Source organism: Amphiura filiformis, chromosome 11, assembly GCF_039555335.1.
Source record: "Amphiura filiformis chromosome 11, Afil_fr2py, whole genome shotgun sequence".
In the NCBI taxonomy this organism is placed as follows: Eukaryota; Metazoa; Echinodermata; class Ophiuroidea; order Amphilepidida; family Amphiuridae; genus Amphiura; species Amphiura filiformis.
In genome coordinates, this window is record NC_092638.1 from 35,618,750 (window position 1) to 35,644,661 (window position 25,912).

At 37.9% G+C, this 25,912-nt stretch overlaps 1 protein-coding gene across 1 annotated transcript in view; it reads left to right on the forward strand.

The window, feature by feature from the left end:
• The first annotated feature begins 921 nt into the window (after positions 1–921).
• The window catches only part of LOC140164781 (serine racemase-like), a 76,073-nt gene continuing 51,082 nt past the window's right edge, over positions 922–25,912 (forward strand). Inside the window, exons 1-2 of the mRNA XM_072188150.1 lie at positions 922–1,014; positions 8,554–8,712. Coding sequence (XP_072044251.1) covers positions 8,625–8,712 — 88 coding nt within the window. The 5' untranslated portion in view covers positions 922–1,014; positions 8,554–8,624. The remainder of the gene's footprint in view (positions 1,015–8,553; positions 8,713–25,912) is intronic.

A 25,912-nucleotide genomic window follows, 5' to 3' on the forward strand; every position in this document is an offset into this window, starting at 1 on the left:
ATTAATTTAATTCTATTTAGTGATAGTTACAGGACTATTCATGGGTTTTGGAATAATTCTGGTAGACCCTGCGCACAAGTATAACCCTAACCCTAAGCAACCCCAATTATAACCCTAACCCTAATCCTCACCGTTTATAAACCTAACCCTAATCCTAACCCTAATTTAAATTATAAGGGGCTGTCATTTTCTTTGGAAGGGGGTCATGAATATACTGGGGAGTGGGGGTCATAGAATTTTAGACCAATTATAGGGGTTTTAATTTTCAACACCCAAAATAGGGGTATAGAATTATTAAGGGCTGGTGACTCAAACTTTTCGCGCGCTGTGCATGTATTCTTGCACACAATCTTTCATTATATAATGCAAATATTTTGCGCATATAGCGCGCCTTCTTTACACACACAATTAAATTTTAGCTCACTCCACACACTTTCTTTGCTCTAAAGTTTTGATGCGCTCCTCGCCTTTGTTCCGGCAATGAATAATTTGTCTTGAGTCTGTGTAGGTGGAAGTGGGGGGGTCGACCCAAGATAGGGGGGTCTCAAAAAATTGTGCACGCAGGGGTCTGGTCAAAGGTCATCTGGGTCAAATCTTAGAATTGCATTTTCTGGACATCTGTGAGGAGTACAGGACTCAAAACTCGGTGACAACAAACCTCATGACAGGGGAACATTTTTGGAACATTTTGCAGGGGTCAGATACCTCCACAACACCAACATGCCCCAGCTAGGTTTGTGGTCTATGACCACCATTTGCCTCTAGTTTCTTTTCATACTTATTCGAGTTGATACTTGCGTTGCGTCGACACATTCGTCGGAACACCCGTATACAATAAATTCCACCAAAGTTGGCGATAGTACGACTTTTACTAGTTGAAACTGCCGACTCAACCGTATCCAGATCCAGATCCAGAATAACATTGTAAAATAACGACTTGGACTGGTGTGAAATTTACATGTTCAATAGCTTTGAATCAAGATAGGCTCAATCAAAGGAATTGGGAACAAGAAGGTAGCATTGGTTTGTCTGTTTGTTTGTTTGTTTGTTTGTTTGTTTGTTTGTTTGTTTTTTACAAGACAAGACAACTCGGGCATTGTTTGTTTTTGGAAACTTAGATGTTTGTTTCAACTGATGATGTAGGATCGCAAGGTGAGTGAATTGGTGAAGAGATTTGCTTGTTTGAGTGATAGTAGGATACGGGATGTAGGCTAGTCCTCTGTGTTTGACCGGCTCCGACGTCTCAATTCACAACGTCTCAATTCGTACCTGCTTACCAGACAGCAATACTGCGTATTGCTGTATGGAACCAGATATACCCTGAGGAGTGATGGGAGATTAGTCTCGGACAATTTTCAAAAAGCAGAAATGCTTAATGCCCAGTTTGAGTCAGTGTTCACCATTGAAAAACCTATGGATGACTCCCACACTTTACCCACCCAATACCCTGATATTTCTGAGATCGTGTTTACCACCCCTGGGGTATTAAAACTGCTTTGTGAGATTAAGGTAAACAAAGCCTGTGGTCCAGATGAAATTCCTGGTAAGATTTTGAAAATGGCAGCGGAAGAGCTTGCACCCGCCATAACCACCATATTTCAATATTCTTACGACCATGGTTCACCACCAGATGATTGGCTCATGGCAAATATTTCTCCTATACATAAAAAAGGAGATAAAACTTGCCCGGGCAATTACCGCCCAGTATCACTGACCTCGGTGACTTGTAAACTTTATGAACACATACTTCATTGTCACATCATGGCACACCTTGAGGTCCACAAAATCCTTACAGAAAAGCAGCACGGCTTTAGAGCCCGCCATTCATGTGAGACCCAGTTAGTGCAAACAGTGCACGATTTAGCATACACACTGGAGAAACAACAACAAACCGACCTCATTGTGATGGATTTCTCAAAAGCCTTTGACACGGTTCCGCATCAAAGACTTTTGAGAAAGCTATCACAATGTGGGATTACTGGAAACATCCATCATTGGCTAAATAAATTTCTTACTACAAGAAAACAGAGAGTGGTAATTGCAGGTGAGAACTCAAACTGGGTGGAAGTAAAATCAGGTGTCCCCAGGGGACGGTGGTAGGTCCTTGTTGTTCTTGCTCTACTTGAATGACCTACCAGCCACCCTGAAGTCAAATGTGCGTCTTTTGCGGACGATTGCGTAGTATATAAAACCATAATTACCAAAAGGACACACACATGCTGCAACAAGATATGGAGTCACTTGAAAAGTGGCAAAACACATGGCAAATGGCATTTAATGCCAGCAAATGCTTTCTGCTGCGCATCACTCATAAAAAACCCAATTATCACAGAGTATAAACTTGGCGAGGAGGTTCTAACTGAAACCCAAAGCCATAGTTACCTAGGTGTTGAAATAACAAGTGATTTAAGGTGGAATGCACACATAAACAACATAACAGCAAAGGCTAACCGCCAGTTGGGCTTCATTAGGAGAAACCTCCTATCGTGCCCAAAAGAATTAAAAGCTCAGGCTTATACAGCCTTGGTCAGACCTCAGCTCGAGTATTCGTCCACAGTTTGGGATCCGCATACAGGAGAACTAAAACAGCAGCTTGAATCCATCCAAAAAGAAGAGCCGCAAGGTTTGTTATGAGAGACTACAGAAAAACTAGTAGTCCAACAAGTATGATGGCCGAACTCGAGTGGGACACTTTAGAACTCAGACGCAAAGCAGACAGACTCACCCTCATGCACAAAATCACCAGTGGTCAGGCAGCCATTCCGGAGCAAACGTTTCTGCAGCCTGTCAGACGTCACTCCAGAAATCTCCACTCAAAAGCCTTCCAAAGACCAACGGGCAATAAAGACTGCTGGGTTTACTCATACTTCCCCAACACAACCAAAGATTGGAACCAGCTTCCTCAAACCATAGTCGACATTACAGAAACCAAAGTATTCAAGAAAGAAGTCCTTAAACACCACCAAAACACAGCTCGTAACAACTAGCATCTGACGTTCTGCGCACAATACCCTTCTCGCCTGGCTTTGTAGAAAGTGTTGGGAAGTATTTAACCAGAACCAGAACCAGAACCAGTCACTCCGTGCGGAGATACGCGTGTGATGGGACCTGGCTCAACACAAAATAGATAGTAAAATACCCCAAGCCTCTGAAGCCTACAAATGTTATTAACACTGTAGTGCTTTTATTATAGCTCTTTATTTGGAACTGTACTAAATAGCTACACCCATCGAATGTGTGTCATCAGCCCTCAGATCGGTGACTGTAGGAACCCATGGATTCGATCCATGTACTAAATAGCTTGCTCGAGAAGTCTAGCCAAGAATTTGCTCACCGATAGCTTCACATTCTAGGCTAGAGACCATTGCATTCAAAATCTAGTTGGATTCGCTGATGAAGCATGACACATATGTGTAAAATCAATGGAAGTTCAGAAGTAAACATAGCCGATCACAACAGGCGATCGCATTAAAAATGTTACTAAAATTACACTTCAGCAAAATTTTAGACTGTCCAAAATACCCCGGGCCAAAATATAGGCAAATCTTGCTCAAAAGATACAGGAGTTGGACGAGGTGGACTCCCATCCATATTTAGGAGTTGAAATTGATAATAAAATGACTTGGAGTGTCCATATCAAGAACACAATTAATAAGGCGAACAAGGTGCTCGGCTTTCTCAGGAGGAATTTTTGGTTCTGTACAACCGACGTGAAAACTTGCACATATAATATGCTTGTGCGACCTATACTGGAATATGCCAGTATTGTTTGGGACCCCCATACCCAAATACATAAGCACAGAATCGAAATGGTGCAGAGGAGAGCAGCCAGATTTTGTAGCCGGAACTTTAGCAAATACAGCAGTGTCACAGATATGTTAACTAAATTGAACTGGGAAACATTAGAAAAAAGAAGAAAGAATGATAGACTTACAATGATGTATACAATTTCAAATGGACTGGTCGGGGTCAAGAGCGAGGATTATCTGATTCCTGCACAAGTCACCAGAACCAGGGGAAGCCATCTTCATAAATACCAAAGACAGCACACCAGACTCAATATCAACAAGTTTTCATACTTCAATCGAACAATACCAGAATAGAACAAGCTACCCGGGGAAGTCACAGCAGCAACTACATTAGACATTTTTAAACAAAAACTGAACAATTGTTCTCAAGTTAAAGTCCTGCAAGCGGGTCAAGTCAATAAATACTCTAATGAAGTTGGCGAAATGTGGACAATTTGTCTACCCTACCGACGACAACAGAAACTGAAACAGAAACTGAAACTGAAACAGTTGACTCATCGAAATAATATTCATCCAAATTTCAACATTTACTGAATAAATAACCTCCGGTGCAAAAAAATTGCACCTCTGTCCAACCGAAAAACGATAGCAACACACTCCAGCATCGAATGCATAACTATTGTGTGCAAATTCGAAGCTAGAGTTCTCGAGTAATAAAAAGCATGATTAGTACTAATTACTATAGCTGGCCTAGTCATTATTAGCCATAGAACTCTGACTATAGTAACCGTGTTTACTTTTTTCTAAAGCCAGAGAACTTTACATTGAAAAACTGGGAGTGCATGCAGGAATGATCCAGTACAAAAGTTGAAAGCACTTTAATGCTTGATTGAACATATACAAATGTATGTCAGGATGCTAATAAAACCATACACAATTTGTTGGTCATTTGTAAAGATGCATTAAATTTGTCGCTTTTACAGAAAACAAATTGCATGCACGATCAGCTGGATCAGTGTGCAAAATCACTGTCGTATTTGCATGCTGGGCATGAGAGTGATTCGCTGTTTTGCAAAAGTGACAGGTGTAGACCTCAGTCGGTTAACATCCACTAAAAAGCAACACACACTAAACTTGCACAGTTGGTAATGACAAGGATTCAGTCTAGCATGAGTACCCCGCCATGAGTATACATAAACTCAGCTTTACACAATGAATAATTTTATAGGCACAAAATAACATGTTCATGTACCTTTACTCAGCCAAACATGGCAGAGCAGGGCCCAGATGTCCTATACCCTGGGCCCTATCCCCGGGTCCTATCTTGACAATGTTAATTTTCCCTCCCAGCACAGAGAAATGAACATTGAACAGTATTAAGGGGGTACTACACCCCTGGCCAATTTTGTGCCTATATTTTTACATTTTTCTCAAAAATTATAGCGCATTGGTGACAAGTAAGATATGTATTATAGGGGCAAGGACTGCAACTACTGCACTGAAAATTCAGCAACTCAAGGCAAGTAGTTATTGATTTATTGATCAAATATTGGTTTTCCCTCATTTGTGACTCTAACTCCACAACTGTTGTCTGTGCTGAAATAAAATTTCCAGTTCATTAGCTATACCTGGTCTCATGTACCCATACCTAGTGTATGGGTACATGGTATGACCAGGCATTCAAACAGGCACGGAGAGAGCTGTCAAAGAGTGTATATTTCAAAACATGATAACTGCACCAGTTATAAAAATTCACACAAACCCATCATTTTCAAAATACACTGAAACCCTGTAATCCATTTTTGAAAAATATGATCCCTAATGATTACTTACTTTTGTTCAGCAAAAACCCATTTCCAGTAAGTCAAATTCTGTAATTGTACATGTCTCCATGTTTACATTTTGTGGACTAAAAAAAAAATACCTGTTTCCAAATATTCCACCCAAAGTGTTAAGTGCCAGACACATGTGTTGGGGCAAATAATATTAGAAGTCATGAAGTATACTCTTTTGACCACACACAGCTGTACATAATAGATTAAGCTATTCTTTAATCCACCATAATGTGGTGGATGTTAAGCATGAGTGGCAACTCTTTCTCATGCCAAGGTTAAATTGATGACATGTCTTGACCTAATTGGCCAATTTACCAAACATATCATAACAAGATAGACTTTAACCAAGCCTGAATGTGCTCCTATCTGTAACCATGCTGTATACACATGCCTGTAACAGCTTCTATAAGCAGAGATGAGGTTACATGCTATGTGTAAAGGGCTACATGCTGGAGATAGCACATTCTAATGGTGGGAATTTTGATCACAAGAATTTATGTGGTGGAATAAACACATTTAAACACAGTTTTTGGCAACAAATTTCAACCAAATTGATATTTTAAGTGGACTATAATGCAGTAGGACTTTAAATAATCAAGTTTGGCCACAGAAGACATTGGTGAGTAAGTCATTTGTTGTGAAAAAAACCAGCTGTACATTGAAAGTATGCTTTCCTAGTTTGTATGTGGATTGTAAGTATGTACCATGTTCTGCGTATATGCATTAGCTGTAGTCCTTGCCCCTATAATATACATATCTTACTTGTCACCAATGCTCTATAGTTTTTGAGAAAAATGCAAAAATAGGCAAATAAAAACCAAATTTTCTCACTAGTTTTACTCACAAATTTGATTTTGTTATATGAAATTGTTTTATCTATTTATCTACAAACCTGATGAATAATCTGTTCAGTGGTCCACGAATATAATGTAAGGCATGTGCATATATAATACATGTATTCATGAATGCAAGTTTACCTTTTAGTCCTAAATGCTTTTAGTCATTGAGGAATTTTTGCTTGAGCTACTTTGCCAACATCAATACATTCTCTTCTTCTTCTTCTTCTTCTTCCTTTGAAGTGCAAACATCGCATGTGCGACGATAGACGCACTGCGTTTCTCACTCCAGATCCCAGGCTATGAAGATCTATTAGATGATCACATGAGGTGTTTCTTGCCATCTATAGACGAATCCGACGAGCCAAGTGATGGTCAGGATTAAGTCGGCCATAGCTGGGGGCCATCCGTGTAAAATGGATGGATGGCCCCCAGCTATGGCTCATTGTATTCATCTATAGCCCGCATATGGATGGAATGCTCTTCCTGTTTACATCCATCAGATCATGGGCTTGCTGTACGGAGATTATCACTCTCTAGGTGATTGCTAGCAGCTTCTACAAATGATGGATTGCTAAAAAATATCTAGATATGCCTTGACATGCATAAAAACAATATGAGTACATATACAGTGCACTAAATGGTAGTGGTATATTAGGTACGGTAGATGAGTTAGAACAGCTGTTTTGTTTTATGGCCTCATCACCATTATGCTTAAAACAAGAAAGTTCATCTGTACTTAATCTACATAAACTCTGTTTCAATTTTGTTCACAAATTTGTAATTTGATATATATTTCTAAACATGATACCAGTACCGAAAGCCTAATGAGTATATATTTCAATAATTTCATAGGCAATACTACTTAATTCTCGGACACATGATTTATGTTCAGTTATACTGAACCATTGCAAAACCATTGCAAAACTTCCCTTGAACAAGGTCGGTTCACATGGAGACACAACAACATTCTCAATTATATTGTCAAAACCATTAAATTGGGCTTTATTAATGATGTTAGTCCTCCCCAAATTTTGTCCGACTTGGTAACCAGAGCAACTAACATTCCACCCCCACAACAATTCCTTTTGATTGTTCAACTACAAACCTGGTTCCTGATATTTGTCTTTTTTGGAAAAACATTAAAAAATTAGTCATCATTGAGCTCACTGTCCCTTTTGAATTCAACGTTGCTAAAGCTCATGTTCGAAAGTGCAATAAATATGCCCCCCTGGTCGCTGACATTGAAGACTCTGGTTACGAAGTTAGTCTTATTTGTTTAGAAGTAGGTTCAAGAGGATATATTACACCAGACAATATTCATCGTTTAAAAGAAATCTTGAAACTGTGCAATAACCCGACATCCTTCAAAATATTCAGGGATAATCCTTCAAAACTGGCAATTGTTTCATCTTTCAGTATTTTTCATTCAAAACAAGAGCCTTCCTGGATTTGTCCACCGTTTTTAGAAATTTAATATTTTTATATTGTTAATCTGGGTGTCTGGTCTGTTTTAGGCTGCTCTTTTTACTCTTCTGATTGTAATTTTATATTATGCCTTTTTATACAAAGTTTTGTAACATGTCTTGTATTTGTGTGTGTTTATACATGTACTTATGTCTTGCGTGCCACCAGGCACTGATCTAGACTTGTATATTTTTGTTTTCCTTTTTAATGAATAAAAGTGATGTAAGATTGATTGAAGTGACTTGAGATGACTTGGTCGAGTCAACTACTGACTCGAGGTGACTCTTGAAAGCTAATTTTTTTATTTGACTTGACTAGTGTGTTGACTTAACTTGATAAGATGTCTGACTTGACTTGACTTGGACTTGGACAAACTAGTAAACTTGACTCGACCACAGTTAACTTGACAGTTGACATATTCCAACATTTAAAATATATGCAGTTATAATTTTAATTAATAATCTTGCTTTATAGTACCAGATCCAATGTAAAGTTAAACTCTGTAACTAGTCAATGCTCTAGTTAATTATTATGTTTGAGACAATTTATTAAATCAACAGGGTATATGATGGAAAGAGACATCATAGGACCATATTCAATGTGGTGCCTAAATGATCCTATATCAGTACAACAGTAGACCTATTTCATTTGTTTTTTCAATTGCAGATCAATTTTACAGAAATACAGCATTTATAGTTGTGTGGACTGTTATCTGGAATCTACCTTGTAGCACCATCATGTTCAGAGGGATTGCTAGACAGCAAGCCATATATATCTGTACCATTTGTCATTTGCAGAATGTTAGAGCAGTTATTTTAAAACAAGGTAAGATGCCATTAATTTATTAATAAAGTAAAAGTTCTCCCAAAACATCAAAAGGGACGCAGATATCGCACACTACAGACCCACAAGTTGATTTTTCAAACTTGCTGTTGGACTGGCTGCAGGACTACCTTAGACCATGAAGGCATAGCACATCCAGGAAAAATTAATACATGCAGGTGTTCCACAGGGATCAATCCTTGGCCCTCTTCTGTTCATCATATTTCAGAGGGATTGACAGACAGCAAGCCATACATATTTGTACCATTTGTCATTTGCAGAATGTTAGAGCAGTTATTTAATAAAGGTAAGATGCCATTAATGAACCAAGCAAAAGTTCTACAAAATATCAAAGGTTTATAATTTAGCTTATAATGGTTGAAAGCTGTCGGACTGGCTGTAGGACATCCAGCAAGAAATAGATACATGTAGGTGTTCCACAGGGATCAATCATTGGCCTTCTTCTGTTCATCATATTTATAGATAACATCACACATAGACTATTGAATCTATCCATCCGTTATGCTGATGATGTTACACTTATGACTACCATAAAGAAGCTGCTGCTGCTTTTCTCACTCCATGAAATGAACTATTTGGTGCATGATAGACTACTGGGCCACTCCATGGATGTACTATTTGGTGCATGATAGACAACTGGGCCACTCCATACATTGTACTATTTGGTGCTGAAAAGAGTTAGACTGCAACCATCTCTAACAAGTAAGATGTCCGTGTGTTTCAATCTCAATATGCATTTACATTTTCAACCTGATATCAATTTATTTATACCCAATATCAATGTGGTTGGAAAAGGATCAGTGTTGAGGTTGACATGGACATGATTTCAACATAGGTTGAAATTGGGTTGCAATCTTGTTGATAATCGACATCAAATCAACCTGAAGAAGTTGATATCAGGCCTTTGGGTTGGGGGGGGGGGTTCTATAGGATTTTATGAGTACCCGTGCTAGATCTGGGGTTCCTGGAAGTAGCCCCTTCCAGGACTTTTTAAGTTAAAAATATTCAATTTAAAATTATTATTCCCAAGTGGGACGAGTTTTTTATAATACCACTAGCGGGACCAGATTTCTATTAAAACATACCCCTAACAGGACTTGTTTTCACCAAGAGAATTATTGTACCAGAAATGACTTTGAAAGTCAAAATGTTGCACTTTGTGTTCTTTCTTTATCAAAAATCCCAAAACATAAGATACATGGATATGGAAATCATAAAATTTGACCCCTTTGGAGACTAGAAGAGGTGAACTTGATATCCCTAGTAGGACTAGAAGAGGCTACAGTGAATTTTATACCCCTTGTGAGTCCTGAGGGGTCCCAAGACTAGTGCTAGTCTCACTTTTTTCGTCTTGAGCATGACCAGAATTCAAGTACCCCCCTCCTGGGATATCAGGTTGATGGAGAGGTCAATTGCTATCTTGTTGCCAATCCATAAGTGCTCACACCTTTCTACCTTCACCTTCACTGAATCCAAGCTAGACAGCTCAGTTGTTGATGATGGTGAAGAGATCAACCTAAACAGCTACTTGTGTATGCGGAATGATAGAAGAGATGATATGGATGGGAGGCTGTTTATATAATATACCACAGAAATGGTCTTCCAATAGGGAGAGAATCCCATCCGGAGCCCAGGATACATGAGTTCATGGCATTCTCCATACAATATGAAAACAGTTCTCCTTACAAAGAGAAAGTGGAATTGTGCGGTTATCTTTGGCATATTGTCCACCGAAGAAAGTGAAAGGAGCTCTGGAATGGCATAACAAGAACCTTGACTGCTTATTGTCCTTGCCCATATGTATCTTGGCAGGTGATCTCTTTACACCAACCATGATAGATCTCAATATTGACACCTCTGATCATTATCTCATCAAAGTTGCCTATCAAGACCCACCGCTATTACTTTAGAAGCATATCGCATCTCCACTCTGACATGTGTGGCCTTATAAGAAAGCTGACTGACTGGAGTGAACAAGGAATTATGAAAATGCATCCATGGGATGATCTATTATAACCAGGCATGATCCAGAGGCAGCCTAGTCAAACATCATTAACACCATCTATGATATGATGCTAACATACATTTCCCAAATGACAGTTGACCATCCTGAGTGGTGGAATGATCTGGATAAAGAATGTGAAAAGGCCCTGAAGGAGAAAGATTGTAGGTGGAGGAGATGTAAGGTGCTTCAAACTTCTGAGTCGCATCTTGAGTACACCAACACATATTTATTATAAACTGTGTGCCATAAATTCTGTGTCATTTTTTGACACAGAGAACGTACAACTAGCTTCTCATTTTATATTCACTGTATGTAGAGAATGACCTTCAACCTGAAAAATTGGGAAGGCTGTTAGCATAACAAAAGGTTAATTCCTGATGCACACCAGTTCTGTGGACAATGGAAATTAGGTAATTGCATACTAAATATAATATTAAATCCTTTTCTTGTGCGTTTGTGTATAAAATTTAATGATATGTCATGATGGATAACAAAGCTAGAAGTACATTCTTGATACACATTAATCTCAAGAAAGGCATATTTCAACCAACAAAATGAGTCAAGGTAAAAATGACAACACAACAGACTGGCTCCAACAAGGGAATGATTGAGATATAGGCTACAACATCGAAGTCCATCTTCAAGCTTATGGAAATGGAGGGTAACCATCCTGAGGCTTATTTCTTCAGTACAAGGCTGGAGGAAACAGATAGTGTAAATCTTCATGGCCTTACCCTGAGTAGAGATCTATCATGGAATCTAGTTGTCACTAAAATGGCCATGACATCAGACCAGTGGCTGGGACTTCTCACATCATTCGTGCACAGAGAGCCATCATCTAAAAGGCTATGATATACACTCTAAGATGGAGTATGCTAGCACTGCATAGTTTTGCACAATACCTACCTCAGCTTTATTCTATCCAAAACAGAGCTATAAAAGTGCACCATCGGACTACCAGAAGATGAGTACCTTAACCACCATATTCACCTGCTAAACCACCAGAGGAATGTAAGAGCAGCAACACTCTTACATCTTATGACTACAGCACCAGCTAATTACCAAACACACAAATGCTTTGACATTCCATAAGTCCCCGCAAGCTTGCAGTGGAGATACGTACGCAATCAAACATTGTCAGCCATCAAATGTGTACCATCTACAATAGGCCACATGTGGAATGCTACATTGTAGCTCTGTGCATATCCCTGTTATTAAACCTTGGCCAGCTTTAGGATGTTAATAGCTATCTGGTTGCAAACCTGCCAGCAGTCTCTACTCTCTACAAGACAATTGAATACCTGAGTGGAAGAAGGGCCCAACCCCATCAAAACTGTTTTTGAGATATTAAGAAAAAACTTAATATTTGGACAAGTTTTATAGACAGAATGTTTTCATCTTCATGGGACCTTTAATACATGAGCATACGATATTACATACATTCGAAATTATATATGGTGTTTCCATGGCAACGGTACAGGTCTTAGTACGAACTGGAGTTGGGCCCTTCTTCCACTAAAGTACTGGAAGTGCCAGTTCCGTGTTATAAATAGCTACAGAAATTAGGTAATAACCATTAATTGTACAAGTAGAACTCATGTATTATGTTAGCAAAAAAGTTTATTGTAGTGAACAGCAGATTTCATGGATGAACAAAATTCCTCTTTAACCCAATACTTGTGGAAGAAGGGCCCAACTCCATGGAGTTGGTCCTTTGTTCCATGAAATCCATGATTAAGTGTATGTGGAAGACTATTTAGAGAGGGAATTTTGGCTCATCTTTCACACGCAAGGAAGAACAGTCTGCTGGCAATAAAATGCTGGGTCTAACTCAGGTATTCAATTGTTTCATCTATGAATGCCTAGATATGCCTTTACCTAGATTAGTCTTGACATAAGAAATAAAACAAATGGCTACCTGTATCCCAAATGTTATAAAACAGTATGAACTGGTCAATTTGACCTCTTTGCTCATTGATCAAGTCTTGCAGTTGTCAGACAAACAAGTTATAGAGAATATGTTTCCAGAATGATTCATATGCCCCCCCTTTTTTTTTTTTTTTATCTGTCCCTCCTTTATAGCTCTTTGTCATGTTGGTCTTGCTGGTTTTGACCAGGTTGTCACACACAGGATCCAATCTCGGTGCAATGAACATATTAGGAAGTAAGAATGTGCACCAAATAGAATTGAGATCAAGAAACACAGACCTTCTTTGAACCGAGACACAGGATTGGAACTAGATCCTGTTTGGGACAACCTGATCAAACCAAGCAAGACCAGGGGCAGGAATTTTCCATATTCGGTGACGTCACCTACTGATCAGGTTGGTCTCCAGAGCTGTTTTCAAGAAAACACCAGAGCTAACACCTCAATCCGCATATAGTTTGTTGACTGCCTATGCAGAGAGCGGCGGGAGAAAGGTAGATTACTGTGTTTAAAAAGATGTTTAAAACTCATCTTATGTCAGAGACATTCGCTGTAATTCTTATTTGTAAGTTAATTTCCTTGATTTTGCATCTTGTTTCATTGTCTTTTGTTCAGTTTTTGTTTTAGTGCCTTGAGTGCTCTTAATTAAGTGGATATGTGCCTTGTCGCTATTATTATTATCACTTCATTAAATAATATGGTATCTGTACTTTAATTGGCATTGGTTTAGATCTTATACTTCTCTTATTGTTTTTGCCAATATGGTCATTAATGTATGACTATTCAAATGACGAACTTGATAACGAATCCGATCAAACACTCAATTCTCTCCCTTCCCAAACGGTTATTGTGATACACACAATATATAAATCAGACGATACATATTCGTTGTTATCTTGTTTTCAAAAGTAATTTTGTACAAAACGTCAGAATGTTATATAATAAAGACACCATTGAACAATACATTCATTTAAGAATTGCAGATTCATAATATGTATAATCATATATATGTTGTGGTAATAAAATGAGAGTAATTTAAAATTAGAGTTCAACACTACTTATTTATTCGCTTACTTGGGCGATTTTGAGGAACTTTCTCGTCATCAGCCGATGTACAAGTATCCTGTGGTCCTTCCAGAGAGGCAGATCTAGGGTTACAAAAGGCGATCGACGTTATGGCGATATTACGACAAAAAAGGGGTTGAATCTCAAATTTTTTATTGCAGACCTATTATGATCACTTTTCGAGATCAATTTGCCTCTGCAGTAGCAGGGCTCATGACACAAAATCAAGTTCTTATTCTTTTAAGGTAAAGAAGAATTCGTCATTTGCATATGGTTAAAACTGGTGCCTGTAACCAGCAATACATGTATTTTAGTAGTTGAGCAGCTCGGTAGTTGATCATCGATGCACTAGTTGAAATTGTATTCCTGGGGAGCAATGTTCCTTCTGTGGAGGAAGGTGCTGTGTGGGCCTTTGGATGAACAAAATTCCTCTTTAACCCACTACTTGTGGAAGAAGGGCCCAACTCCATGGAGTTGGTCCTTTGTTCCATGAAATCCATGATTAAGTGTATGTGGAAGACTATTTAGAGAGGGAATTTTGGCTCATCTTTCACACGCAAGGAAGAACAGTCTGCTGGCAATAAAATGCTGGGTCTAACTCAGGTATTCAATTGTTTCATCTATGAATGCCTAGATATGCCTTTACCTAGATCAGTCTTGACATAAGAAATAAAACAAATGGCTACCTGTATCCCAAATGTTATAAAACAGTATGAACTGGTCAATTTGACCTCTTTGCTCATTGATCAAGTCTTGCAGTTGTCAGACAAACAAGTTATAGAGAATATGTTTCCAGAATGATTCATATGCCCCCCCCCCCCCTGTTTTTTATCTGTCCCTCCTTTATAGCTCTTTGTCATGTTGGTCTTGCTGGTTTTGACCAGGTTGTCACACACAGGATCCAATCTCGGTGCAATGAACATATTAGGAAGTAAGAATGTGCACCAAATAGAATTGAGATCAAGAAACACAGACCTTCTTTGAACCGAGACACAGGATTGGAACTAGATCCTGTTTGGGACAACCTGATCAAACCAAGCAAGACCAGGGGCAGGAATTTTCCATATTCGGTGACGTCACCTACTGATCAGGTTGGTCTCCAGAGCTGTTTTCAAGAAAACACCAGAGCTAACACCTCAATCCGCATATAGTTTGTTGACTGCCTATGCAGAGAGCGGCGGGAGAAAGGTTACATGTAGATTACTGTGTTTAAAAAGATGTTTAAAACTCATCTTATGTCAGAGACATTCGCTGTAATTCTTATTTGTAAGTTAATTTCCTTGATTTTGCATCTTGTTTCATTGTCTTTTGTTCAGTTTTTGTTTTAGTGCCTTGAGTGCTCTTAATTAAGTGGATATGTGCCTTGTCGCTATTATTATTATCACTTCATTAAATAATATGGTATCTGTACTTTAATTGGCATTGGTTTAGATCTTATACTTCTCTTATTGTTTTTGCCAATATGGTCATTAATGTATGACTATTCAAATGACGAACTTGATAACGAATCCGATCAAACACTCAATTCTCTCCTTCCCAAACGGTTATTGTGATACACACAATATATAAATCAGACGATACATATTCGTTGTTATCTTGTTTTCAAAAGTAATTTTGTACAAAACGTCAGAATGTTATATAATAAAGACACCATTGAACAATACATTCATTTAAGAATTGCAGATTCATAATATGTATAATCATATATATGTTGTGGTAATAAAATGAGAGTAATTTAAAATTAGAGTTCAACACTACTTATTTATTCGCTTACTTGGGCGATTTTGAGGAACTTTCTCGTCATCAGCCGATGTACAAGTATCCTGTGGTCCTTCCAGAGAGGCAGATCTAGGGTTACAAAAGGCGATCGACGTTATGGCGATATTACGACAAAAAAGGGGTTGAATCTCAAATTTTTTCAGAGCAGACCTATTATGATCACTTTTCGAGATCAATTTGCCTCTGCAGTAGCAGGGCTCATGACACAAAATCAAGTTCTTATTCTTTTAAGGTAAAGAAGAATTCGTCATTTGCATATGGTTAAAACTGGTGCCTGTAACCAGCAATACATGTATTTTAGTAGTTGAGCAGCTCGGTAGTTGATCATCGATGCACTAGTTGAAATTGTATTCCTGGGGAGCAATGTTCCTTCTGTGGAGGAAGGTGCTGTGTGGGCCTTTGGATGAACAAAATTCCTCTTTAACCCACTACTTGTGGAAGAAGGGCCCAACTCCATGGAGTTGGTCCTTTGTTCCATGAAATCCATGATTAAGTGTATGTGGAAGACTATTTAGAGAGGAATTTTGGCTCATCTTTCACACGCAAGGAAGAACAGTCTGCTGGCAATAAAATGCTGGGTCTAACTCAGGTATTCAATTGTTTCATCTATGAATGCCTAGATATGCCTTTACCTAGATCAGTCTTGACATAAGAAATAAAACAAATGGCTACCTGTATCCCAAATGTTATAAAACAGTATGAACTGGTCAATTTGACCTCTTTGCTCATTGATCAAGTCTTGCAGTTGTCAGACAAACAAGTTATAGAGAATATGTTTCCAGAATGATTCATATGCCCCCCCCTGTTTTTTATCTGTCCCTCCTTTATAGCTCTTTGTCATGTTGGTCTTGCTGGTTTTGACCAGGTTGTCACACACAGGATCCAATCTCGGTGCAATGAACATATTAGGAAGTAAGAATGTGCACCAAATAGAATTGAGATCAAGAAACACAGACCTTCTTTGAACCGAGACACAGGATTGGAACTAGATCCTGTTTGGGACAACCTGATCAAACCAAGCAAGACCAGGGGCAGGAATTTTCCATATTCGGTGACGTCACCTACTGATCAGGTTGGTCTCCAGAGCTGTTTTCAAGAAAACACCAGAGCTAACACCTCAATCCGCATATAGTTTGTTGACTGCCTATGCAGAGAGCGGCGGGAGAAAGGTTACATGTAGATTACTGTGTTTAAAAAGATGTTTAAAACTCATCTTATGTCAGAGACATTCGCTGTAATTCTTATTTGTAAGTTAATTTCCTTGATTTTGCATCTTGTTTCATTGTCTTTTGTTCAGTTTTTGTTTTAGTGCCTTGAGTGCTCTTAATTAAGTGGATATGTGCCTTGTCGCTATTATTATTATCACTTCATTAAATAATATGGTATCTGTACTTTAATTGGCATTGGTTTAGATCTTATACTTCTCTTATTGTTTTTGCCAATATGGTCATTAATGTATGACTATTCAAATGACGAACTTGATAACGAATCCGATCAAACACTCAATTCTCTCCTTCCCAAACGGTTATTGTGATACACAATATATAAATCAGACGATACATATTCGTTGTTATCTTGTTTTCAAAAGTAATTTTGTACAAAACGTCAGAATGTTATATAATAAAGACACCATTGAACAATACATTCATTTAAGAATTGCAGATTCATAATATGTATAATCATATATATGTTGTGGTAATAAAATGAGAGTAATTTAAAATTAGAGTTCAACACTACTTATTTATTCGCTTACTTGGGCGATTTTGAGGAACTTTCTCGTCATCAGCCGATGTACAAGTATCCTGTGGTCCTTCCAGAGAGGCAGATCTAGGGTTACAAAAGGCGATCGACGTTATGGCGATATTACGACAAAAAAGGGGTTGAATCTCGAATTTTTTTCAGAGCAGACCTATTATGATCACTTTTCGAGATCAATTTGCCTCAGTAGCAGGGCTCATGACACAAAATCAAGTTCTTATTCTTTTAAGGTAAAGAAGAATTCGTCATTTGCATATGGTTAAAACTGGTGCCTGTAACCAGCAATACATGTATTTTAGTAGTTGAGCAGCTCGGTAGTTGATCATCGATGCACTAGTTGAAATTGTATTCCTGGGGAGCAATGTTCCTTCTGTGGAGGAAGGTGCTGTGTGGGCCTTTGTTCTGCCAAAAAAAACACGCAACCTAGCAAAGCTTTAAAGACAATGCCCAGTCATAGTACCAATTGCAACATATGGAGCAGAGTCATACATGTAGGCCCTCCCAACATGCCCAAGATCTACTAAGCACAAACTGAAAGTCGTCTCCGCTCCATTCTTGGTATCATTGAGAGATAGGATGATAAATGTTGAGATTCGTGCTATAACAGAAGCTGTTCCAAACGACGTACGTCTCGTCTCAAGTGGTTTGGCCACTTTTTAAGTCATGTTCTCTTTTTGAGATAAAAGGTAGCCAGAAAATGGCTGTTTGGTATGTCCTTGGTTCTTCTGAAGTTAGTTTACTGTGCTGCTTTGCCTTCTACCTGGTTGCCTCCTTGACGAATACATTTTTCAGTCCTGGTCCTCATTGCATCAATTGCATTGCGTTTGTGCCGAATATTTGCGAATGCAGCAGTATTACGTTTGCGAAGATGTTTGAGGCTAGCTGGTGATCCCCACTCATAGTGAATGCGTTCCAAAGCCTAATGCTATTATATATCCATGTCATTAACCATGTGTTTCGTTTTAATCTTTGATGTAGCCAAACCTCATCCATGGACAGAGTGAAAAACGGGTACATTTTCTTAAAGAGGTCATATCTTAAAAAATTGTGAGCCGATTGAAATAATTGTTTTGGTTTATTAAAGCTAACAATTTAAGGTTTTTTTACATATAAAATACATTTGATCAACTTTTCAGAAATAGGAGAAAAAGAGGGCGCAATGAGGGTTCTATTTTTATGGGGCCACGATGTACTTCCCTTATTGATAATATTAATAATATGAATAAGTCTTTGAAAAAGACTTACTGCTGTAATGCTATTAATGAAAATGTAAATAATTCTAAAAAGTTGTGGTCTACTATTAAAAAGTTGATTCCTGACAATAAGTCTTCCGTTCATGCTGTCAAATCTAATGAGGGAATCACAGCTAATGATAAAGAAACTGCGGACAAATTCAATGAGTTTTTTGCATCAATTGGAAACAGTCTCGCCACTGAATTTAACAGTAACGATTATGATGACAAAGAATGTGCTCTGGGTAATCGTGTTAATGCTCAATTTTGTTTTGATTATATTACACCTGAATTTGTCTTTGATGAAATTTGTAAGATGAACAACAGCAAATCACCTGGTATTAGTAATTTCGATGTAAGGCTTTTAAAATTGGCTGCTCCAGTTATTTGTAAATCTCTGGCTTATATTTGTAATCTTTCGCTTTATACATCTTGTTTTCCAAATGACTGGAAGCAAGCCAAAATTACTCCTATTCATAAGGATGGTGATAAGTATGATGTAAATAATTATAGACCAATTTCTGTGCTTCCTGTCCTTTCTAAGATTATTGAGCGAGCTGTTCATGATCAACTTTACAATTTCTTCACTGAAAATAGCATTTTAAACCCTTGTCAGTCTGGCTTCAGACGTAATCACTCTACTGCCACTACTCTTATTGATGTTTCCGATTACATTTTAAATAACATGAATCAGGGTGTTGTCACAGAAGCATTGTTCCTGGACCTCAAAGAAGCTTTTGATACTGTAAATCACAAAATTCTTCTTCAAAAGCTTCATAGCTATGGTGTCACTGGTAATACTTTAAATTGGTTTAGGTCGTATTTAAGTGGTAGAATACAATCAGTCAATGTTAACTCTACACTCTCTGATTTCAAGAATGTAAACATCGGCATTCCACAGGGTTCGATCTTAGGTCCACTGTTGTTTATAATTTATGTTAATTCTCTTCCTGAATGTATTGATTGTAAATGTGTTATGTATGCTGATGATACAACTTTGCTTTTCAAATCGTCAGACCCGTATGCTCTTCAGTCTCAGATGAATGATAGCTTGTTAAAAATTGCTCGGTGGTTTGAAATCAACAAGCTTACTCTTAACATTAAGAAAACTAAGTACATGCTTTTTGGAACAAATCATACTTTGAAAGATTTTGATGACATTTCACTTATCTATGGTAATGAGTCTATCGAAAAGGTTGATAAATTTAAGTATTTGGGGGTCATATTTGATCCAATCTTAACTTGGAATGAACATATCAATTATATTTCTTCTGTTATTTCTAAACGTATTGGTGTCATTCGCAGAGTTAAGTTCTATCTTCCTCCAGCCACATTAAATTTACTTGTCAATGCATTGGTCTTCCCACACTTTGATTATTGCAGTCCTGTTTGGTCAAACTGCATTTCTGAACATAGTAATTCTCTCCAAATTCTTCAAAACAAACTTGCTCGTTTTCTTTTGTCTGCCGACATTAGAACACCCATTTCTGATATGATGAACACTCTTTCCTGGGATAGATTAAATGAAAGATGGGATAAACAGCTTCTTGTAATTGTTTTTAAATGTCTTCATCATGATGCTCCTTCTTACCTCTCATGGCAATTTATTTTTACTTCTTCAATTCATTCAAAATGTACCAGAAGTCAATCTTGTAATACACTTGTCTTGCCATCTTGGAATAATAATTCGGGGAAACGAACTTTTTCTTACAGAGGTGCCTCAGTGTGGAACAAACTGTCTTCTGATGTTCGCATTAATCTTACATCAATGAATGTGAATATGTTAAAATCAAAGATAAGCATATAATTCACACCTTTCCACCTCTGTTAGTACTAAATTTCACTTCCTGTTTGTTAAAATTCATGTTTTATAAAATACATTTTATCATCTTGATTTGTAAATATTACCTACATGTACATATATGTACTCATTTTTCAATTTTGTTTTTCTTTTGTGTTATGTAATTTAGTAAATTGTTAAAATCTTATATTATGTAATTATTATCAGGGTCTCATGGGCGACCAGTTTTTGTAAACTGAATGAAATACCCTGAATAAAGATTGTCATCTATCTTTATCTATCTATTGTTTTTGCCAATATGGTACAATTCAAATGACGAAATTCACGAATTCGATAACGAATCGGATCAAACACTCAACTCTCTCCCTTCTCAAACGGTTATTGTGATACACACAATATATAAATCAGACGATACATATTCGTTGTTATCTTGTTTTCGAAAGTAATTTTGTACAAAACGTCAGAATTTTATATATTAAAGACACCATTGAACAATACATTCATTTAAGGGGGTACTACACCCATTGATTTTTTTTGCATTTTTTTGTATTTTGTGAAGAAATTACAAACAAAAAATGGACAAAGTGGTATGCAAAATGAAGGGGCAAATCTTCTCGTTTTATTGGTGGCATCGGTATCAACGTAGCTTACATGCTTTTAAAAGTAGAAGCCAAAAGGTGGTACATCACTGATGATTTAAATTCACTTCATTTTGGAAAGCTTACTATCAACGGATTTCGTTAAAATTTTGGATATGTGTTGCTAACACGTTAGGGAAATAAAGTTGATATGTAAAATGGGAATAAGTGGTTCCTGATTTCTTTTATGACTTCATGAACTTGGTGCTCCACAACTATCAAAAAGGAACTGGTTAAAATGCTTCTATTTTCAATGTTGAGCTATATTTTGTATTTTTAACTTGCGACATTATTTCACTGAAACTTAATTAAGCCACAGGTAACAGGTTACCACAACCATACTACAGCAATGTTGAAAAAATTGTATTTCTTGTCACCTATACCACCATATTGGGTAGTTTTCCGTAAGCTTAACGTTTGTGATTTTGGTAACTATTTTATATTTATTTGTGAAATCCATCGCAACTAGGCATTCTAAATTGTACTCACCATTTACATCCCAAGGTATATCCACCTTGCACTTCTCGATATATATCCAGTTAAAGACAGAATATCAAAATTATTCCTCATTATCTGATTATGATATTACAAACTCTCACATGTATATTCAAAATTGATGCTTAAATTTGACCTGAACCAATTGACCTATAACCTGACATACGGTGACCTAATAGCCTTTTCTTCTCCTAACAACACATTATAATATTATTGACTAATGACTATACATCCATTGTGTAAGTGTTTATATATTTTGCATGCACCACTAGATTTTCTATAGAGAGTATAACAAAGGATTTAATGTATTCTATTCATGTACCCTACTTGAACATGCTGAATAGAATAAATCATGGTTTGTTATGAAACACGCATCTGAGTAACTAGGATACAGTAAACAAAATATATATAGGGCTAAAATGACTTACTACAATTGTTTAAAAGCACTTTTTTCTTCTTTTTTCATATTTTTTTTATTTCACATGATCCGTGCATATATCGCCTAGCTATAAATGAAAAAATATTTATTTAGACCAATCAAACCAATATATGGGTGTAGTACGCCCTTAAGAATTGCAGATTCATAATATGTATAATCATATATACGTTGTGGTAATAAAATGAGAGTAATTTAAAATTAAAGTTCAACACTACTTATTTATTCGCTTACTTGGGCGATTTTGAGGAACTTTCTCGTCATCAGCCGATGTACAAGTATCCTGTGTCCTTCCAGAGAGGCAGATCTAGGGTTACAAAAGGTGATCGACGTTATGGCGATATTACGACAACAAAGGGGTTGAATCTCGAATTTTTTCAGAGCAGACCTATTATGATCACTTTTCGAGATCTATATATATATATTTGCCTCAGTAGCAGGGCTCATAACACAAAATCAAGTTACTAAAGAAGAATTCGTCATTTGCATATGGTTAAAACTGATGCATTCAAAAAACCAGTTTGCCTAAAGTTTGTGATATATTCTACCCTGTAACCCTCGGTAGTTGATCATCGATGCACCAGTTGAAAGTGTATTCCTGGGGAGCAATGTTCCTTCTGTGGAGGAAGGTGTACAAAAACGAACCAGGTTTGCTGTGTGGGCCTTTGTTCTGCCAAAAAAAACCCGCAACCTAGTACCAATTGCAACATATGGAGCAGAGTCATATATGTAGGCCCTCCCAAGATCTACTAAGCACAAACTGAATGTCGTCTCCGCTCCATACTTGGTATCATTGAGAGATAGGATGATAAATGTGATAATAAACGTCTCGTCTCAAGTGGTTTGGCCACTTTGTCAGGATGTCTCAAAACATATTGCCAAACCAATTCTGTCTCCAGGATTTCACACAACCAAGTTGGAAACCATGCCCGTCAATGCAATCACTGCGTTGGAAATATGATTCCCAGCTCCCAGTTGGCAAGCCAAACAGCTTCCAAACAACAGACAGGAATGGAGGCGGCATTCCCAAAGGAAAGCCAAGGAACAGCAAGTTGTACGCCAAAAGTGAGTCACCCCTCCCCTTTCCGTAGACTTGGTGGGGGCAGTGCCTTGGGCAAGTACTGGGTACCCTTTAGCCTCCCTGGCCAGGGTTACGGCGAAGACCAACTGCGGATCAAGCAAGCCAGCATCAGTAATGAGCTAGTGAAGGCGGAGGAGTATTACAAAGTCAACGGCAGTCCACTGAAGGATGAACTGAGGAGAAGGGAAATGGTGTCAATCCTTAGTCCACACTGAAGAAGGCAAGGACGATCGAATCACTTCAGTATTTAGCCCTGTCATTTCTCAACAATGGTACTGGTGAGGAGGGTGGCTAGACATCCTGATGGAACGAAAAATAAGACCCATCTACAAGGGTGTATGAGCTCAATGGAGAACCATCGGCCATCTAGAAATGCTGGAAGGCAATGGCAAACCACCACCATTTATTTTTGCCATGTATACCATGACGATGAGGTCGGATACGAGAAGAAACATGACACTAGGAAGTGAGACCTCCGGGCCGGAAGGTGTCTTAAAATAATGCTACTGGGGAATAGAGGACGGATGGCATCATGTTTTGTACCCATGCTTCAAAATTAAAGCCATTTGGAGGTGCTGAAGTCGATGGTTCCGTGGCCAGACGAAACCTCTGAAAAACAACTTTAAAGATCGGAATTTGGAACGTGAAAACAATGAACCAAGGAAAATTGGACATTCTGACCAGATAATTTGATAGAAACGATCTTAATCTTGCAGGAATCTTCGAAATGAGATGGACAGGAAAGGGCCAAGACGAGAATATGGAGTTACTTTCATAGCGAATTCAGATGTTGCCAGATGTGTCCTTGGATACAATCCGGTTAATGAGAGAATTATCATCATTCACCTACAAGGAACACCAATTTTCTGTGGTTCAAGCCTATGCACCTACCTCAACATCAACAGAAGAAGAAATCAAGACATTCTATGATGATCAATCAATCAATCAGTCAATCAATCAATCTTTATTTCATTCAAAATACAACAATACAATAACAGCAAAACATACACATTTGAATGAGGAGATGCTCAGAAGGCCAAAAAGGCCTGAACAAACACCCCCTTAACCTAATAAGCCTAAGTTTCATAATTTACCTAATAAAAAACAATTACATACATACAAACACCCCCCCCCCCCACCCTCTTTCATACAACTAAGCAGAAAAAAATTATGAATAAAGAACGTGCAGAATATTAGTGTAAGACAAATTAAGATTTCATAACATATTATGCTCACGTATATCGCACAAGAAAGCTGACATTTTGTGAATATAATATAAATGCTAAGAGATCAGTTAATTTTAAGCGATTTTTTTTTAAAAAGGGAGAAAAATAAAAATAAGAAGTAAATCCAAACTAAGAGGTATTAAGTGTACATTTCCATAAGGTTTGTTTTAATTTTGGACCTAAAGAGTTTTACTGATGTAGCCGTTTTGGCCCATTTGTCAATCTCCAGAAGGCGATAGATAACATCAATAAGAGAGACATAACCATCGTCACAGAATATTTCAATGCGAAAACTGGAGGAAAAAGTACCAACAGTAATGTGATGGGAAACTTTGGTTTAGGAGAACAGAACGAAAAGAGGAGAAATGCTGGTTGATTTATGCCAGGAAAATTATCTAATCATCCTAAATAACCTCTATAAAGCAACATCCAAGGAGGCTCTACACATGGTCATCACCAGATCATACCATATGGAACCAAATAGATTACATCCTGGTCCAGAAGAGATGGCGATCTATCTTCATGGCTGCAAAGATCTACCCAGGGGCAGATTGTGGATCAGACAATCAACTGCTTGTATCAACCATGAAGTTGAATCAAGCGTCAAACAAACCAATAAGATCTGATGATGTTAGCAAGATCAGTGATAGCTATAGAGTAGAAGTGAGAAACCAATTCCAAAAGTTATTAGAAGATGATCCTGAAGAGTCTACACCAGAGAAACTGTGTGAAGAAATCAAGCATGCATTAACAGATTCAGCACATAAGACACTGCCAAACGTAAGAGTAAGAAAAAGCCATGGCTTACAGAAGACGTTTTCAACCTAGCTAACCAACGAAGGAAGGTCAAGGAAAAGGGACTTGATAAGGATGACCATCACCAAGAATACCGTGATCCAAGTGGGAGAATCCAGAAGCAGACCAGAAAAGACAAGACTTACTTCATCAAGCAGAAGTGTGCCGAGGTAGAAAGAAACAGTGTAATTAATAACACCAGGGGCATGTACAGAAGAAACATACTGACCAGCAAACCAGCGCGCCTCGGCTCAATGTTGTGAAGGACGAACATTGCAACATCCATAGAAGAGGATGAGATTCAACCAAGAGGCAAACAATAATGTGAGAAGCCGTATGCTTCACAAGAAGAAAGTATTCCACCTGAAGAAACAGACCAGGAGAAGTATTATAACGATCCAAATATCTTGATGAGTGAGGTTGAAGAAGCCATAAAAAACCCTCAAGAATGGCAAATCACCTGGGACTGATAATATACAGGCAGAATTGCTCAAGGAGAGTGATGTGGAAGGAGTTACCATCATCCATAGACTATGTAATAAGATCTGGAGAAGCAAGGAATGGCCAGAAGATTGGAAAACGTAGTGTTGCTTCAGCACTTGATGGATACTACGGAATGGTATCAATCGGAGGTAGACGAATAAATAACCTTAGGTTCACTAATGACACCACCCTCATTGCAAGAACAGCAACTGAACTTCAGGACCTAATAAACAGGGTAAATTAAGCTAATGAGGAGAATGGACTGTTCCTTACTGTCAAAGGTCATGATTTGTGAAGGGAAAGCAGACTAGCAGTTAAAGCCTGATGGAGAGGACATGGAGGTCAAGAAATCAGAAAGACATTTTCTAGAGCAACCAAAATAAGCATCATAAATGCCCTGGTCTTTCTAATTGCTATGTATGGCTCTGAAACATGGGCTATCGGAAGGACAAAAAGATCCA